The following is an 18,611-nucleotide window of genomic DNA, read 5'->3' as shown; positions in this document are numbered from 1 at the left end:
CCCCAGGAGCTTCACGTGGGGAACTTGTGGCAGGCCCAGCGCGCTCCCGCCTGGGGCTCGGGGTGCAGGGCCTTCCCTCCCTGGCCTGCTGCCCCAGAGCCCAGTGGCTGTCCACACCCCACGGCTGGGTGTTGTTTCAGCCACCAGCTCCAACAGGAGAGCGGACGGAATGTTCCGGTACCTCAGCCACATAGCTGATAGCGTCTTTCAAGTTGAGCTCGTGGAAAACATTCAGGATCCGATCTCGAGACTTCTGTGCCGACCGTCTCATGAGGATTTTGCTGAGGAATTTCCTATCAAAATTGGACCACCTGGGGGGGAACCAACACGATGTCAGCACTTGGACTGGCTGTGGGCAAGGCCCCGGCAGCATGTGGGCGGCGTGCCCCCTCCCACTGCCCAGACTCACAGGGACATGGTCTCCCAGGGACTGAGGCACAGGAGACACCCCCCCCCCACCCCTGATTTTCACTTATTATAACAAGTAAACTCACAAAGGAGACTTGTAAAATAAAAGGAATAACCCTCAGGGGTGTTATTCCTCCATCTGTGCTCTGTTCCTCCCTTCCTATCTGAAGGCCCGTGCCGTGAGAACGTGTGTCAAATTCTGGATTCTGTTTTCTCATTTGATACAACATTGCTGAGCTTTCCAACTGATGACCTGGCCTTCTGGAAAGGCCGAAGCCGGGTGAGGGCAAGGCCCCTGGGGCCTGGCTACAGGGAAGGGGGCACACATTTTGCCTGCAGAGGCATGGGCTGGGGGAGCAGGAAGCCCTGAGCCCCCACACTAGGAGAGACCCAGGCTGGTGGGAAGGAGGCTTTGCATCCAACCCAGTTAGGGTACGGCCGGTCCTATGGGTCAGAAGAGGGGGTAGCCAGGAGAGAATTGAAGTGGAGCATCTAGCCGAAGCCCAATGGCCATGACCTAGAGCGACATGGTGGGGAAGGGGGAAGAGAGGGATCCACTGGGAGGAGGAGGCTGGGGGGGTCCTGGGGCGAGGGGCCCAAGGGGAAGGAAGGGCTCCAGGATGACGGGCTCCCGGGGAGAGGGGTCCCAGAGGCAGAGGGTCCCCAGGGGGTCCTGGGAGAGGAGGAGTCCCAGAGGAAGGAAGGGGGCCGTAGGGAGGGGTCTTCTAGAGGAGAGTGTCCAGGAGGAGAGGTTCCAGGGGCAGGAGGGGGACCGGGGACAGGGGAGTCCCAGGGAGAGGAGGAGTTTGGGGGAACAGGAGTCCCGAGGGGTGGGGGTCTCGGACAGTTAGGCAAGCGACTTCCTGGCTCCTGCTGAAGGCAGAGTTCTTCGGTTAGCGAGCGCTCTGCGAGGCTGCTGTACGGGGAAGATCTTTCTACCCTGTGGTCCTCCCGTGAGGGGCAGAGGGAGGGAGGCTGACAGCGAAGAGACACGCCTCCAAATGTCTCCGTTTCCGCCAGCCAGGGGCACCTGCGGCCACGTACTTATCGCGGAGGTAGTTGTGTCCAATTTGCCCCGATATGTCCTCGATGGCTGAGAGGATGTGGTCGAAAGCCTTCCGCAGGAGAGAGAAGTGGGTGAGCATCCCTCGGAGGGACCCAGGTGCCCCCCCACCACCGCCCCTGGCCCACTACCCGGCCGTGCAGCTTCTCGTTGAGCTTGGGCTCCCGATGTTCGCTCCTCTTCACCTTCAGCCACTGCACCAGGGGCTTGATGGTCAGGCCCTGGAGGACGGGGGTTGGCCCTTCAGGCAGGCAGGCACCAGCCCGGGGGCCCGCCCGGCCCACCAAGCCCCCAGTGGGTGAGTCCGCAGCCACCCGCCGGTGCGCAGGGACTCGGCCCTGCTCGGAGGGCCCCCAGTCGGCTCCCTTAGATTGTCCGAGAGCAAGGGGGGAAGTGGGACACGCCCCTGCACGCGTCTGGTCCACGAAATATTAACTGGGGCTTCGCTAGCCAGGGCAGCACGTGAAGGACATTTTTAGGCCAAATCGTGCTGCATCCCCTGTGGGGCCGCATGAAAACCTACAAAACGGCTCCTAGTTACTAAAATAGTAAAAAGCAATTAGGGCCTGGCGGCTGGCGAGGCTGGTCCCCGCACAGGGCCGGCCCGGCGAGGTGGGGGCGGGGGGATGGGCGCCCAGCCCACCTGGAAGATGACCGTGAAGAAGACCACGATGATGGTCGTGCTGACGAACAGGTCCCGCTCCTTCACCTTCCTCTCATCCAGAAGGACGACCAGAGCGAAAGCCACGGCCCCGCGCAGGCCGCCATAGGACATGACCACCTGGTCTATGATCTCCAGCTGCACCATCCGGTACCGGTTCAGGACCCAGGTCTGCAGGACGACACCTGCCAGTGGGGAGGCACTCAGCGCGCACCCCCACACCCCCGCGCTCCGTGGGCCGCCTCGCCCCCTCCTCGAATCCCCTGCTCGGGCAGTGGCAGTGAGGGTGCTGGCACCTGAGCGCGTCAGGAGAACGCGCCCCGCGGCCCTGCTCTCCACACACACCCCTCCCTGCACACCTGCTCTATCCCGGCCGAGGGTCCGACTCCCTGTGACCCAGGCGGCAAAGGAGGCCTCGTGTCCCAGGACCACGGACCCTGTCTCGCTCTGGCGGCCCCCACTGAGGACAAGCCGAGAGCGGGTGGTGGTCCCTCCCTGGCCCGTACCCCACTAGTGGGCCACAGGGTCACAGCTGGCAGCAGGCCCCTACCTCACAGGAGCCTCCGTCGGCGTCCTCAACGATGACATCCAGAGTGAGTCAAGGGGAAACCAAACGGGGTCCCCTAGGCTCTAAAACTTTCCACCCTGCCCCCACCTGTGCTTTCACCATCTCAAGGTGACAAGGCCAGGAAGCAAGCCTGAAACTTCGCTGCAGATAACCATGACCTGGCCATGCTGCGGCTCCCAGGGACCCCCGAGCGCTCCACGGCCCCCCAGACTGTCCGCACTGTCCACCTTCTACTGTCCTCACATCCGCACCCTCGCCCTCCAACACGCGGATCCCCCAGCCGCCCTGTCGTGGCGCCTCCTCCCCTGCTCCCCATCCCCCATCGTGTGCCCTCCCCATGCCCCCCCCCCGTCCTCCCCCCGGCATCTGCGGCATCGTCCCCCACGCCTCCTCGCCCCCCCAGCCCCCAGCCCCCTCACCAACAGCCCGGTACACAGAGATGAAGACCAGGGTCAGGAGCACAAAGGCCGTGTTCCACTTCCAGATGAGGGGGTTCACGGCCGAGATGCCCAGGAACATGAAGATGATGGTCTCGGCCCCGCTGGCCAGCATCTTCATGGTGTAGCGCACGGTGGTGGCCGACTGCTCTGAGATGTTGGCCTTCACGTACTTCTGGCAGCAGATGCCGCAGAACGTGATGCTGGGGACAGGATGAGCGCGCTGTGAGCCTGGGGGCCGAGACGCCGCCTGCACGGGGCCGTGGGCCTGGGGCCTGGGCGTGCACCCCCGCACTGACTGACCCTTGGCTCGGAGCTGGGCCTCCCCGCACCCCGAGACCTGAGCCCTGAGCCACCCAGTGGGCTGCCCCAGTGTCTTCCACTCCGGCGGCAGCTGGCTCTTGAGTGGGGGGGGGCTGCTGGGGCAGATTTGGGTCACAGGGTGTTGGCCAGCCTCCTGCCTGGGGCACCCAGAAGAGGCTGTGTGTAGGCAGAACTCAAGAACAGCTCTTTGAAAACGCCAACTCCTGGTTTAAAACCTGAATAGACCAGATTCTTCACCCCCAGAGTGACTGCTCGCCCCTCACAGGGAACTGGGCCGGGCAGACGGGCTGGAGGGGACTGGGGGAGGGAGGGGCCGTCCCCCTCCCCCCTCCCCCCCGCCCCCACACGCCAGCACGGCGCCGGACACGGTGCGGCTGTGGCGGCCTGGGCCGTGGGCGTGCAGGGCACTCACGCCAGGATGGCGGACAGCGACAGCATCTCGGAGGTGAGGTAGGACAGGTAGGAGATGACGAACACGAAGCCCGGCTCGATGATGCGCACGTGCTTGGTGAAGCGCGTCACCAGCGACAGCAGGAAGGCAAAGGCCACGCCCACCAGCGTGCCGCCCAGGCTCACCACGAAGAAGGACACTGCGGGCGAGGGCGCCAGCTGAGCCGCCTCAAAGGCCCTTTGTGGCCCGGGCGCGGCTGGCCCGCGTGGGCGCGGGCGGCTGCCCATCCAGACCCTTCCTCCCCGGGGGTTGCCTGGCAACCCCACAGAGGCGCCAACCCCCCGGCAAACAAGAGGCCAGTCTTCCCCCGAGAGGCCGGCAGGCATGTGGGGAGCGGGGAGCCCGGGCCCCTCACCCATCGCGGAGAAAGCCCGAGAAGGCAGCCGCGGGCAGGCTTGTCCCTGGGCCCCCAGGACAGCCAGGCTGCCATTGTCCCTTCCCAGAGAAATGTTCACTCAGGGCCACGGAGGACACCAGGTCCGCGTCCTCCAACCAGACAGGCTGGTCTCGTGGGACAGCAGCCCTTGCCTCCCCAGGACCCAACGAAATTGTGCGCCTGAAACACGCTGGGGACAGGAGGGAACTCTCACTGAAGCTTCCAAGTGGAAATGCCTTTTCCTACACAGGCTGTGGGTCCCAGAGGCAGGCCTGGTGCCAAAGCCTGGAGCTGGTCCCCATGCTGGAGAGGAGACAAGGCCCCCACCGTCCCCAGACGCACGGACCCACCAGCCACACACCTATGCCCTTCACGCAATCCACGCCAGTCACCTTGTCACCACCCAGCGTCACGAAAGATTCAAACACGTTGTAGAGGACCTGGGGACGACAGAGAGACAAGATGACATCGGGTCAGCCCTCCCTGACTCGGGCCCCAGGCCTTGAGGACTTGGTCTGAATGGAGCAGCCGGGGGCAGCCACCAAAATTCAGAGAGGGAAAGCGTCATGGGGCAACCTGGTCAATCAGACAAAGGCCAGAGATGAGCCAACAGGTGGGCTGGAGAGGCAGAAGAACTTTCCAGAAGGAACTAGAACCTTCAGGAGCAAACCTGGCCTTCTCCGGCACTCAGCAAAGCACAAGGCCCCCCACCACATGTAACTCTGTTTTGTCTTCCTAGATGAAGCCAGAATTTCGTTTCTCGTGACTGCATGACTGCGCCGACTCCTGGTCGTGGGACGTGCATGTCCTCGTTTCAACGGTAACCCGTCCAGACGTGCCAGATGACCGTGGGCCGAGCTCAGCCTGGCACTGCGGTGTTTCCCGGGCCTCCTGACGACGCGCCGCTCCACACGCCGGGCCGAGGGGCTGCTGTGGGCCACGAGCCCGCCTCTCCAGGTCTGCTTCAGGGGGCCAAGGACCCCAACAGGCAGGGTGTGCAGCAGGAGGGATGGTGGGCTTGAGGATGTACTGGTCGGGGGGCAGGGCCTGGGCCTCCAGAGGCCTTGAGGGCTGGACCCCGGCTCTGGTGTCTCCACGGAAATGCAGCGGGGGCAGAAGGAGCCTCCGGTAGGGCTGTGTGGGGAGCTCCGGGGCTCGGCTGGGGTTCGCGCTTCCACAGAGAAGCGAGGCCAGGGCACAGAGCAGCACAACCTCTGAGGGGCTGTGGGTTACATTTCTGATCAAGCTCCAAATTAATCTCCCATTCCCCGGAGAACCCCTTCTCTGCTGCGTCAGAAATCAGGTGCAGCACAGCCGTAGGACTTCCCAGTCTCCTGAACACTGATGGGACGGGAGAGGGGGTTCCTTGGAGACGCCACTGCTACAGACAGATCTTCGTAACCTGTTGTGCGTGCAAAGCCCCGGCACGAGGAGAGGGGCTGGTGGGGCCCGGTCCCCGGGCCCAGAGCAGCTGCTGGAGACACAGCGCGGCTGACCCGCGTGGGGAGGACACTCCGTCACCCAGAGCTCGCTCGCACGGAGCGCGTGGCCCGGATCAGGGCTAGATTTCGAGAAGTCCAAGCCCTGGGCTGCTGGGATACATCCCCACATTCTGTGATGTCTCTGCTCCGACCAAGGCACCTGCAGCCTCGCACCCAAGCCGAGCGAGGGTCCTCCAGCCCCTGCCCGCCCGCAGGGGACCTGCCACGCTCCCTCCTGAGGAGACATCAGCCTTCACGCGCGCACGACCCACGCTCGCCAGTCTTCCTTCCTTCGTTCTGACGAGATCCTCCCGTTGGCCTCTCCGTCAGCTCCCTCCGGGGACTCGGGAACGGGCGGCATGGAGTCTGGGCCCAGAGAGGCGTCCTGCTCTGGGAACCTGGCGGCGGGGCTGACAGACAGACGGCGGGGCTGACAGACGGCTGCCGCGAGGGCAGGAGAACGGACGATGCGGGAGAGGGACACGTCCCTCTCTGTGAGGCGGGGGAGGTCGTGGCCAGGGGCCGGCATGGGAGATGCACAGAGATGCCCCGTGCCAAGCCCCAGAGCCCGCCGGGCACCCACTCACCACAGTGACGGCGTCGTTCAGCAGCGACTCCCCGAAGACGATTATGAACAGGACCTCGTTGACGTGCACCTCCTCGAACACGGCCAGGACGGCCACCGGGTCCACGGCGGCGATCAGGCTGCCGAACAGGAGGAAGTCCAGCAGTCCGACGTTCAGGTCCCCTGCGAGACAGCGGCGCCGTCAGCGAGAGCCCTTCGGGGCCTAGAATGAGGACCTCGGAGCCAGGGACACTTCCTCCCCTCGGCCTCGGGGGGCTGCCTCGGACCGCTGCCCCGCTGACGGCTCTGTTGGAGGCCTCTCAGGATGGGGACTTGGGTTCTCTTAGCTCTGGGGTCGGCCGGCTCTGAGAACCTGGGTCACGCTGCCTGCCGCCCTCCCATGGGCTCCCACAGCCTTCCGGAACGGTGGGTCTCACCCCAGTGGGGACTGACTGCCCTGCTTCTTCCTTCCCCTCCCCGGGGCCTGGCTGCTCCCCTCTGGGGGGTTGCTACAAGCAGACAAGGGGCTGGGGGTGCCCGGCCAGGCCCAGCATGGCATCAGAGCCCTGCCCTGGGCCATCTGCTGTCTGGGGACGCAGGGGTCTAAGTGCTGGGGAGAAGGTCGGGGCTTGACGGGGGATGGGGGGGACGGCCTACCTGGGAAGTGGCTTCTCAGCCCAGATCAGAGCAACAGGACAAGCCTCAGGGGAGGAGAAGGAGGGGGGGGGGGAGGGTCAGGCCTCACAGGGTCTGGGGAAACCTTGGGGCCTCCAGCAGGAGGGTTTCCAGGCAGGTCTGAGGAGGAGGGGGGGGGGCTCGGCGAGGAGGAGGGAGAAGAAGGGACCGGGAGGTGCAGGTCCTCCGAGCTCAGCCCGGCTGGCTCCTCGCAGGGCCCCAGGGTCGAGCCGAGGGGCACTTTCCAACTTCTCTGTCTTTCCAGGTCCAGCTCAGTCTCAGAGCCGCTCTGGGTGACAGCCCAGCCCAGCAGCTGTCCTCCCACAAAGGCTCAGACAGCCGCCTGTGGTCGCCTGTTCCCGCTCTGTTCGGGACACACACCTGCTCTCGGGGGGGCTGGTTGGAGGAAGACCTCCTCCCCGGGCTGAGTGGGCGTAAACAGACCCCAGGGGGCAGTCAGGCCCGCCGGGGTGGGGAAGGGGGAAACCGTATGGGCTGGACGCCGGCCCGTTCAGGGCCAAGGGCCGCCTCCAGGTCCAGGACGGGGGGCTTCTGCAGGAACCTTCGCCTCAGGGCCAGGCAGGGCCCCTGAGAGAAGGTGGAGTCTGTGGAGGGGTTCCTGTGAGCTCTGAGAACCCCACAGCCTAGTGCCACAGTCTGGGTGTTGCAGTGGTGACAGAAACCAGCTCCCAGTGACTCTAAAATGTCCCTTTTGGAACGGGACTCTCAGGATTCACTCTCCACCTCCAGATGCTGTGGGTCAGGCAGAGGCGGGAACAGTCCTTTCTGCTTCAGATGCCAGGGGGTCCCCGAGGCACACCCTCCTTTGAGGTGTTCCGTCCTTAAATCGCCTCCCGGCTCGATGGCCCCTCAGCGTCCACAAGCCCTGACAGACTGGTGGTCCATTCTAGAAGCCGGCGTCCAGGCAGCAAGTGCCCCAGCTCTAGCAGCAGCCTGCTCTCCTCCCGGGTGGGACAGTCCCTCACCCACAGGCTCTTCCGGGGCCCGACCGGACTGTGGGCTCCTGACGACCAGCTGTGGGCTCCAGGACCCTGTCTCTACCACAGCCAAGAAGGCCTCGGCTCACACCCCTCTGACAGGCCTCTCTGACTGACCGCCTACAGCCTCTGCAGGGCCAAACCCCCGGCATGCCCGTCCAGAGGTCCACCCAAGATCCCCACTGCCGGGCCTACCTGCAGCCTGGACTAGGCTGACCTGTCCTCGGCGGGTGCTCCCTGGCCTTAGCCGCCCCTCAGAGCCCGCCTGCTGGTCTGCAGAAACAGCCCAAGCTCCGCAGCCCCAGCAGGCTCCGGCTCCGGGAGTCTGGCGAGAGGACAGACTTGTTGGCTCCCGGGTGCTTTTCTGCTCCATGACGTTGCCTGATGCCCTCCCTCGGCCAGCCACGTCCCGAGAGCCGAGCACAGGCCCCCTCAGGGCCTCCTGGTCCAAACCCTGGGACTTTCCTCTGCGTCCAGGGACCGGAGGGGCCTGTCGTCTTAGCTACGGCCCAGCTATCTAAAGGCGTCGCCGATAGACGCAACCGAAAGCACCAGAGGCTTCCTCGCCCACAAGGTCTGGCGGGGCGCGCTCGGCCCCATGTCACCCTGGGGGGTTCTCCGGGTCGGGCCTAGGGATGGTGCCAAACAGTCGCCGAGGCTCAAAGGGGCGTGCAAGTTCCCACGGGCTGAGGACAAAGTCCTGCGATGGCACGTGGGCCAGAAGAGGCGACAATTCGCACCGGGCCCTTTGGCCTCTTTTTCTCTGTGCATGTCCTTTGTCACCAAGGCCCCAAGGCCCTGACCCCCCCGGGGAGCGATGTACAGACCTCCTTCTGTTACATGGAAACCACTGTCTGGGCCCACCCCTAGGAGTCTGGTCCACTCAGGTAGGATGTTTGGGGCCAAGGCTGAGCGCACAGACGGGCGTCCAGGTGCCGACACCCGCTTCTCCATGGTCGCCGCCAACGCCAGGAGCTCGCGCTGCACAGCCATGTCACGGACGGGCAGCAGCCCCAGCACGGGCCGTGCTCTCCCGTGCAGGCCTTGGGGGAGCTCCGGCCTCACCTGCTCTAGTTTCCCAGGTGGATAATGGCTCACGCCCTGGTGGGCGGGGTGCCGCTCGGCTCTTGGCCAGGGCTGAGTTAAGAGCATGGATGACAGGAGACACGGGCTGGGGAAGCTGCCGTGGACGCACAGACCCCGTGACCCAGCGGCCAACGGCGAGGCTTCTCCTGCAGGCTTGGGGGGAACGACCCAATCTTTGTGCTCAGGTGTGTGTCTACCAGGGGCCCTCCACCTGGCCTCTGCCAGAGGGCTGTCCCCACCCCGGGTGCTTGGTGCAGGGAAGCGAGCCCCAACCCCACCTGCGGGGAGGGACAGCTGCTCGGCTACCCTGCCCACCTGCTAACCTGGTTGGACAAGATTTCATTCCCAAGCAGGGCACAGCCTCAGCCTGGAGATGCCAGACAGCTTGTTGTTTACTAATTAAACCTTCTTTTTAACATACCAAGGCAGCAAGTGAACCCACCAGCGGGGTTCGTCACCCTGAACACCCACCCCTCCCCGGGTCTGGACCGTGTATCTGAGCTTCCTTCAGCAGAGCCGCCCATGCCCTGCTCCTGCAGAGCCCGCCCCGAGAACTCCCCCAGGACCCCGCCCCGAGGACCCCACCCCGAGGATGACCCTGTCCCAAGCATCCACCACCCCGCGGACGCCCCCCTGGACACCGTGCCCTCTCACCCATCAGGCCGCTGAGGAAGACGCCGTAGAGGGACAGTCCGGTGGTGGCCGCGTTCCACACGGTGCCGACGACGGCGTACAGCAGGATGGTGCCCAGGTTCCCAAAGAAGAGCCGGTTGGGCATGAAGTAGCCGGCGTCCAGCACGATGGGGGGCAGCAGGTAGAAGAAGAAGACGGTAGGCGTCAGCGTGAAGGAGGCGATGTGGTCGGCGGCCCAGACGATGCCGCCCAGCACCAGGCCCAAGACGATGAGCAGCGCGCTCTCGGGGACGACGCTGGTGACCTTGTGCGACAGATGGAAACCTGTGGGGGAGGGGGCGGTCAGGGCACGGGGACCCCTCCACGTGGGACTGGGCGGGTCCGGGACCCCTGCAGGCCCCTGCCCCGCAGGCGGGTTTCCTTCTGGAAACACAGAGGCTACAGGCCCGCGGGGCTGGAAGGCTCTGCTGGGGACGGACGACCTCCTGGGCCTCCCAGCTCACACCTGGGAGGGGTCGAGCCAGTCCCCTCTCTGGGGTCTGCTGGGGTCTGTGGACGCACAGGCCAGCAGCCTGGCAGGGGCTCTGCCAGCTCACAGGACAGACATCTGGGTCTGCGGATGCTTCCCTCTGGCCCCGGTCAGCGGGGGTCTCGGGGCCAGGGCCCAGGGACACCTGCCCTGGGGTCTCGCCTGGGCAGCCCACGAGACTGGTGAGGAGGTGGGCTCGGGGGAAGGGACGGCCTCCTGTGACACAGTCCCTCCAGAGGGGCAGCTCCAGGTCCTGAGAACTGGAGGCCTGAGCTGGGAGGCAGAGCCCAGGGCACCCACAGCCCCCAGGCCCCACATGGCCCCTTCCGGCCCTCTGGATAGGGCTGCCCGCTGCAACCATCAACCCTCCAACCTCATCCAGCTCGTCTGGAGGTGCTGGAGCCGTGCCCAGCTTGAGGCCTGGTGGCATTTCCCTGCCTTGGGAGGACTAGCCCCTTCCTGGCTCTCCGGAGGACACAGGGAACAGAGCTTTCGGGGTCAGGGTCTCGCGGGTCCCCCACAGACACTAGCTCCACAGCCGCTGTGCAAGCTTGCAGGGGTGGAGGAGACAGGGGGGCCCCAGGCTTGAGCAAGCCAGTCCCATGGACCTACGGGGGGCCATTTCTCCTGTTTGGAGACTCAGGAGAGCAGTGAGAAGAACCCCGATGTTGACCCTGACTTCACCATGACTGGGATGCGGACCAGAGAGCCTGGCTCCAGCGGCCTCTGGGAGACTTGGGTAATTCCCTTCCCTTTCGCCAAGGCTCTGTGCATGGAGAAGCCTTCTTGGAAAGTCAAAGGAGGGCTGTACTCTGAGGTGTCCCAGCTGCCTGCTGACCCAGCCTATTTTGGGAGGCTGGCCCACTGGGCCCGGGGGATTCTGGTCTCACCTGCCCTCGCCTCCAGGCTGCCTGCCTGAGCGCAGCTCTCCCTCCCTGGCCTGCTGAACGATGGGGTCATCATGGGGGTTGGATGCTGGCTCTGGAGGAGACTCCCTGAGGGCTTGTTCTGTCCCTCCTGCACGGTCCCCCACGTCTGCTAGAGAAGCAGATTGCCAGTGGCCCACACAGACCCTTCTCAGTGTGCCCCAGTGTCACCGACGCGCTTGGTCACTGTGCTCTGCGAAGGACCAGGCCTCTGCGTGTGGAGGCAGAAGGGGTCAATGCTTCTGGGACCTGAGACTCTGCTGGGCATCTGCCCCCCATGTCCCGAAGGCTCTTGACTCTCCTGAAGCCCCGCCACGGCCGCACTCCCTGTATTCTGTCAACTTCTGATCTTTCTTCTGAAAATTTTCACACTGCTCGGTGAAGACAGCGCCCTTGCTCCCCAAGACAGAGCCTCCCAGGAGGTCGGCGAAGGAAGGCCCGTGGAGGGAAGCCGGGGGGGGAGGCCCCGGGAAGCCAGCACCTCGACACTGCCACCTGACTGACGATGACCAAACCACACCGGGGCAAGTGCGACAAATGCACGAGGCAGTGGCCGCCAAGAGTGACGGATGGCAGGTTCCTTAGAAGTCCTCAGGGCCGCCAGCCGGTCGCAGGAAAACATCCTGAGGCTTTGGCCTCACTGTGGCGTCCTGGCTCTGCCTGCCTGAGCCTGGAAGGGGCACGGGCTGGGCTGAGGAAAACAGGTGTCCAGCACTGGGCTCCCCGGGCCTGGCTCTCCTCACACACAGCCGGCCCAAGGCTCCTTGGCGGCACATGGTGCCCCAGAGGTGGGCTCAAGGGGCTGACAGCCAGCAAGCCTGTCGAGGGGGTGCTCCCCAATGCTTTGGGGGAGAGGGAGCAGCACCCGAAGCCCTTGCCAGTCGGGGCCCTGCTGCGGACCCCAGGCTGCAAGGGCTCTGCTTTCTAACAGACCCCAGCACGGGGCTGTCACAGCAAGGTCTGGGGTACGGGTCCCCTCTGTTGGGAGCCTCTCTGTTCATTTGTTCATGTCCAGAGACAGCTGGGTTCGTAACTCCCCCTGTCCCAGCGGGCTTGGTGCCCAGAAGCTGTGTTAACGAAGCCCCTGGTCCCTGTCCAGAGCCAGTGGTCCTGCAGGTGGGGCCCTCTTGGGGTCATGCTCAGCTTTGGCCTGCATCTTTGTCCTCGGCAGGGCGGCTGGCAGGGGTGCCTTTCTCTGGGGTGGACGCCACGCCCTCCCCTGCCCTCATGACTGTCCACAAACCCAAGGCCATGGGGACCCCTTGTACTGACCACCACGCTTCTGCTTTCTAGAAGGTGTGCCCCCTGGCCGGGCTGCGCAAGGGGTCATGCCTGTGACAAGCTCCTGGATGCCCCTCTCGCCTCTCCAGTGTCAGGACGTGGCCTCTCTGGGCGGGCTACCGAGCAGCACCGGCGTGTGGGCCTCTCCGAGGATGGGGTCCACAGCGTGTCCTCACGAGCTTGGAGCACCATGGGTAGCTTCAGGCTGGGATCACTGCATGCTCTCGGACTGCTGGCAAGCTCCAGAGCCGGCCTCGGGTCACGCTGCTGAGGATTCAGGCTTTAGTCCCAGTCTCTCCCCAAGTTAGAGATTCACACGGGATCCTGATGTGGTCAGTTCGCCGCTGGTGCCCGGGACCCGGCTTGTCTAACAGGAGGACACGGCGTGGACGGCAGGGCCCCGCCCTTAGGCACGTCCCTGTGTGGCAGCTGTCACCAGGCTATCTCGTTAACTTGGGAATCGGGCGGAGGAGAGACCAGCTGACTCCAGACCCGGTGCTCCCGCTCCAAAGTCAGCCCGGAAGTAGACAGAGAGAGCCGGAGCTTTGTACTCCCCGAGAACCCCAAGCGCACACGGCACGGCAGGCAGGCGCGGGGGCCCAACCTCCGGCGCCCTGAGGCTGGACACACCGCGTGAGCGTGGGCGGCTGGGTGGCTGCAGGCGTGCGCGTTTCAGTCCAGAGCATGTCTGCGACCGAGAGATGCACCTGTGACAGCTGCCCATGCAGGGGACACACGCAGGGGACACAGCTGCCCGCGTGCCGGGCAGGCGAGCAGGAGCGTCGGCTGGCGGCTTTGGTGTCGCTGTCCTGTTCTGAGGCAGCTGTGAGCATCTCCCCACACCTGGGGGACAGTCCGTCCCTTCTCTATGAGCTGCTTGTTCCTGGCACGCGCTGCTCCTTCGCTGGGGGTGCGGCCGCTCGTGCCCGGGGCTGGTCCCCGCTCCGTCGGGGTCGAGGTGCGGTCGCTCCCGTTTTCCCTTCCTGCGTGGCTTCCGCGGCTCAGACGTCCGTGTAGGGAAACTTGCTGGCCCTGCTTTTGTGGCTCCTGAGTTCAGTGCTCTGGAATAGGCCATTTGCATGTCTGTGTGTCCTGACCCACTTGTAAGGTTCCACTTGGCTTTAGCAAAGAAAATCTTTAAAAATCGTTGTGAAACGGAAGGACTCGCCTAACCCCAGAGAGAGTCTCCCGCACCGACATCGGCTCCCGAATCCCCTCGCTTCTCTGCGCTCACACCGCCCTCCCCGCTCCTCCTCTGCCCCCGCTGGCTCGCGTCTTCACCAGCCCGCCCGGGTAGGGTCCTGGGGTCGCAGACGCTGGGGCTCTGAGAGAGCCCAGAGCTGGGAACGGGGTGGCCTGGGTTTTCTGTAGCTCACCCCAACGGGCACCAGTTTCCTGTCTGGTCCGTCTGTCGGGAGAACCTTTCCGTCCAGGAGGACAGCCTCGCAGCAAGGACAGGTCTTCACGCTGACTCCCGTCTCCCCTAGTGCTGGGGTGTCCCTTCGGTCCCTCCCTGTGGGGCAGCTTCCCACGGACTCCCCACCGCCCGGCGGGGCGGCCCGTCTCAGGTGTGCGTCCACAGCCACACCCAGCGCAGTCCTTGACGCCGGGGCAGAAGGCGGCGAGCACCCGGCCAGCAAGGGAGGCTCCCCTCTGGGGTCGGTGGCGCCCAGACCGCACCGCTCATTCTCTAGACCGGCCGCCCCGGACCCGCCTGTCCTCTGGTCCCTGCGGCCCCCGCGCCTGTGGCAATCTCTCAGACCTTCCCGCGGGCAGCCGCTCACGCTAAGTGCTCCCGCTCCCACACTTGCCCAGCCTCTGATCTCACACCGCGTGCTTCCCCACGAAAACACTCCTGAACCGGTTCCCTGTTCCATCTCCCCTGGAATGTCTGCGTTTGCGCGGACACTTTCCTGGGGTGTAAGCTCTGTGGGAACTTTCCTTCTGTTTCTTGGGTCACATTTTCGGCCAGGTGGGGTCCCTTCTCTCTGCACCATTGGCACGGCCGCCAGGCGCTTCTCTGTCCTGTCGGGACCCGACCTCACTTGCCCTGCTTTCGCTGATGCGGAGTCAACCTTCTGCCTCGGATGGGCCCACGAGAGCTACCGATCGGGGTGGATGCTGCTGTCCTCGTCCTGTGGGCCGAGAGCGTGCAGAGGGAGCCCCGGGACCCTCGTTCCGGGCTCCCAGCTGGCAGGTGGGCAGTGTGGCCCCCCACGGGAGCCGTTCCTTCCAGGCTTGGTCCACAGCTGCCACCCAGCCCTGTCAGGAGGGAGGGGGCCAGTGTCGAGTGGCTGGGGTCTCTGGTTGGGAATTCTTCAAGAGCGAGTCTGGCTGGCCAGAGACTGGCCGGGCCTGTGGCGGCTCTCCCCGTCACCTGCGACCCCTTCAGATGGCAGCTGCATTGTAATGAACTAATTAAATGGAAGCCTTGATTGATTCTAAGTGGCAATTTGCTGGTGGTTCAGCCATTAAGCACATAATGGGCATTTTAGGAGCTAGGAGGCCGAGTTCTGCTGGAGGTGCCCCGCGGCTCCTGTTGTGGGCTGGGAACCTGGATGGACCCAGTAGGGACGCGGCTCCCAGCTGGGGCGAATCCTTCCCACAACGCTGTACGTCACTGGGCCACCATGGAAATCCCCGAGGCAGGGTGGGGGCTGTGGGTCTCTGTCTACAGCCCGGCCCCTTGGCTCTGCAGCCCTGCTGGCTGGTCCGGGCCTCCGAGGAGCAGGGAGGGCTGGGGTTCGGAGAGCAGGAACGGGGTGCCGGCACCTCACCACGGCCCCTGTCAGCAGAACACCAGGACCTCGGTCCATGCTGCAGAGGCCACGGGCTCTGGTGCGCTTGGCCACCAAGACTACAACGGAGGCTGGAAAGATCCTAATTCCCTCCCAACTTTTGTCTGCTTCACCTCCAAAGACAGAAGGACCCAGCAAAGGCAACCCTGAGAGGAAACTTGGAGCTCTGGGGCCTCCACATCTGGCCTGCCCCAGAACACAAGCTGCACACACAGAGAGAGGCCACGCGCCCTCAGGGTGGCCATGACCTTGGGAAGCAATCAGGTGGTGCAACCTTCCACGTCAAGATTCCACGGCCTTTGCTGGGGAGAAGCCAACCCTGGTGGCTGGAAGGGCAGAGGACACGCGAGGCTTCGAGGAGCCGCGACCTCGAGGAGCCACGGACCTCTCCCTCCGTGTGTCTCGCCGAGGGGGAGGGGAGCCCGTGTCCCGCACACGCACCCGCTGTGCTGCGAGGCGCGCTGGGCCTGGCGGCGGCAGAGCAGGAACGAGGACGCAGATCCGCAGAACAGCGGCGGCTCCCCACACGCTCGAGGGGCAGCGGCTGACCAAGTGTCCGCGCCCGCTCAGCAAATATTTGAGGTGCTAATGCAGGAAAGCACGTGTGCACAGTCCCAGGACGGACACGAAAGAGTGACAAGGACAGGAGAGGACAACGCCAAAGTGGGCCAAGGGAGCGCGGACCGCGCGGGGACGGGGAGTGAGGTGGGGCTCCCCCCGCCCAGCACCGTGGCCGGTGCCTTCCAGCAAGGGCACGTTAACCCGCAGCTAACTGACGGCTGAGGCCGGGAGAGTCACACCTAATTAAGCACAGACGCCCGGCTGAGGAAGGCAGCGACGCGGGAACACACAGGTTTAGCTGTAATTACGGAGCCCCGGCCGGGTGCGGAAGGTCAGGAGGTGCCCGCCGGCCAGTCGGCCGCTGCTGGAGCGCGCCCGGACCAAGTGGGTGCCGGGGGCTCCGCAAGGTCATTGCCGACGGCGTCACACCCCCTCGGGATGCAGCTGGGCCCCCGAGGTCAAGCCCGACCATGGCCACCGCCTCCAAGGACCTTAACAAAATTCAGCTGAGTCCACGCAAATGCAAGAGCACAGTAAATCCTCTGGTTTTACTTTAACGTGTCCGAGCCAAGCCGAATGAACGCTGCCCGACGGGGTGACCAGACCGAGCAGGGCAGACCTTCCCGAGAGAAGAGTGTGGAGCGCTTAGGCATGCTCGGGGGACCCCTTCACTCAGTAATACAAGCAAGTCAGGGCTGGACCTGAAATGTCACACACCGAGGTCCATAGACACACGTGCACACACAGAGACACAGAGACACACGCAGAGACAGACACAGACATGCACTCCCGCAGGGGGGTCCCAGGACCCGCTCTACAGACCGGTGTGGGGTTCCTCCAGCACTTTCCCAGGATGGGGCTGCCTCTCGGCCCCTCCCTGCTCCACGCGGAGAGGCACAGACCCCCTCGCTCTGACCTCTGTGCCCCCTCACGAGGCAGCAGGTGGGGTCACAGGAAGTGTGATACTGACAGTGTCCTCAAATACTACCTCGCTGACCCACAGGCCGTGGCCGCAAGGGTGTCGTGGATGAGTGCTCTGAGCTGTCGTCAGACGGGCCAGCCCGGCCACTCCCCCGGCTGGGCCTGCTTCCGGGACCCTGAGCCGAGCTCTGAGAGCAATGGAGCCCTTTCAGGACTGGCCCTGCTGCTCACAAACCAAAAAACACTTTAAATGTTGCAGACTCACAAAACTCAAGCAGACTTTGTGCATTTTTTAAATTAATAAATGGAAATTGTTGGGGTGCCTGGAGGCCGCCTCTGCCTTCGGCTCAGGTCATGATCCCAGGGTCCTGGGATCGAGCCCCACATCAGGCTCTCTGCTCAGCCGGGAGCCTGCTTCCTCCTCTCTCTCTCTCTCTGCCTGCCTCTCTGCCTCCTTGTGATCTCTGTCTGTCAAACAAATAAAATCTTAAAAACAAATGGAAATTGTTAATAGTTCTCTGGGAAGAAGCAGTTTCTTCGTTCTGAGCTACCATGAACAACAGAAGTGAAGACAGAAGGAAGGCTGGGCCCCAGCCTGCTTCAAGCACTAGGGAGAGACCCAGAGCAGCGCTTCGACTTCTAGAAAAGCCTCCTCCTGTGTTCAGAGGTGTCCACCCCACAGGCTATCCCTCGTAGGGTGGGCAAGACAGTGAAGCCGCGCGGCAGATGTCATCGGTCATCCCCCGTGCACCTGCAGACACGCACAGTGACTAGCTGTCACGAGAGCCCATGAACCTCCAGGCCGACAGCTCGTCAGGCCGCCCATGATGGCGTCATTCTCCCCGACCGCCCTCCCCTCCTCAACCCTTCTGGGGCCGGCTGCTTCTAGAGCGTTCCGAGTATAAAGAATCACGTGCTTTAGGCTTTGCTTTCTTATGATTTCATGGTGGCTCTAACTTAAAGATTTGAGAGCAGGATCTCTGACAATTATAACTTTGGGGCCAGACACCGGTGGGGTGGACCCAATGCACCATCCACCCCTGGAGAACAGCCAGCTAAACACCGTGGAGAGATGGGCAGGGACACCGGAGGGCTCCAGACCTCGAAGGAAGGGGCGGCCTGTTTTCTTTTTTGTGTTTGTTTTTCTGACTTCCCTGTTCTTTACGGCTTTTTCCCAAGGACAAGCCCCAGCCAGGGTCTTGCGGAGCCATTAAAACTCAGACAGAAGCGTGTAGTCTCATTGGATCAACAGAGTGAGGACAGGGCCAGGCACGGCTGAGGCCACTGGGCAGTGTGAGGCCAAATCCCACAGGCTCTGCCGGAACTCTGGCTATATTCCTGGCTGAGCCCTGAGCTGCACACAAGAGGGACAAGCCCCTGCCTCCCGTCACTTCAGTTTTGGTCCATTCCTCATCAAATGGCAATGTGACAAACAGCTCTGCACAAATTAGAACTCTCCAGAGGAACATAGCCAAACACAGAGTCATCGCAACGTCGGAGCCGTGATGTCCTGGGAACACCCCCAAATTACCACATGATCTGAAGAAGCAGGAAAATGGGATCCACACATCCACGGATTTCTCGAGATGATCAAGACGTTGGATTGAGCAGACACAGGTTTCAAAGGAACTACTGTAATCATGCTCAAGGATGTAAGGAAAATATACTTCTACGGAATTAAAAATGGTAAAGCTCGGTAGCAAAACAGAACAGGAGTTGGCAAATTTCTTCCGTAAGAGCCAGACAGCAAATTGCACAGGCTTCGGGCTTCCCCGTGTGCCTGCGGCGGCTCAGCCGTGGCGAGAACCGACACGATGCAGGGCGCGGTGGGCACAGCTCCGCCCCAGGAAACGTCCTCTACAGAAACAT

The 18,611-nt window shown here is 63.6% G+C and overlaps 1 protein-coding gene across 2 annotated transcripts in view; it reads right to left on the bottom strand.

Moving 5' to 3' along the window:
• Window positions 1–18,611, bottom strand: part of SLC9A3 (solute carrier family 9 member A3) — a 42,028-nt gene that overhangs the window by 6,298 nt on the left and 17,119 nt on the right. For both annotated transcript variants that reach the window (XM_045089427.1, XM_045089429.1), the window contains exons 2-10: window positions 9,748–10,050; window positions 6,357–6,517; window positions 4,650–4,728; window positions 3,874–4,051; window positions 3,120–3,340; window positions 2,115–2,317; window positions 1,603–1,692; window positions 1,453–1,523; window positions 182–311 (exon numbers count right to left, since the gene is read on the bottom strand). In XM_045089427.1, the coding sequence (XP_044945362.1) occupies window positions 182–311; window positions 1,453–1,523; window positions 1,603–1,692; window positions 2,115–2,317; window positions 3,120–3,340; window positions 3,874–4,051; window positions 4,650–4,728; window positions 6,357–6,517; window positions 9,748–10,050 (1,436 nt within the window). The remainder of the gene's footprint in view (window positions 1–181; window positions 312–1,452; window positions 1,524–1,602; window positions 1,693–2,114; window positions 2,318–3,119; window positions 3,341–3,873; window positions 4,052–4,649; window positions 4,729–6,356; window positions 6,518–9,747; window positions 10,051–18,611) is intronic.

This window comes from Mustela putorius, unplaced genomic scaffold, assembly GCF_011764305.1.
Source record: "Mustela putorius furo isolate JIRA1106 unplaced genomic scaffold, ASM1176430v1.1 tig00000107_pilon_pilon_pilon, whole genome shotgun sequence".
Taxonomy (NCBI): domain Eukaryota; kingdom Metazoa; phylum Chordata; class Mammalia; order Carnivora; family Mustelidae; genus Mustela; species Mustela putorius.
Note: the sequence above shows the minus strand (reverse complement) of the source record. Positions and strands in the feature narration are given on the sequence as shown.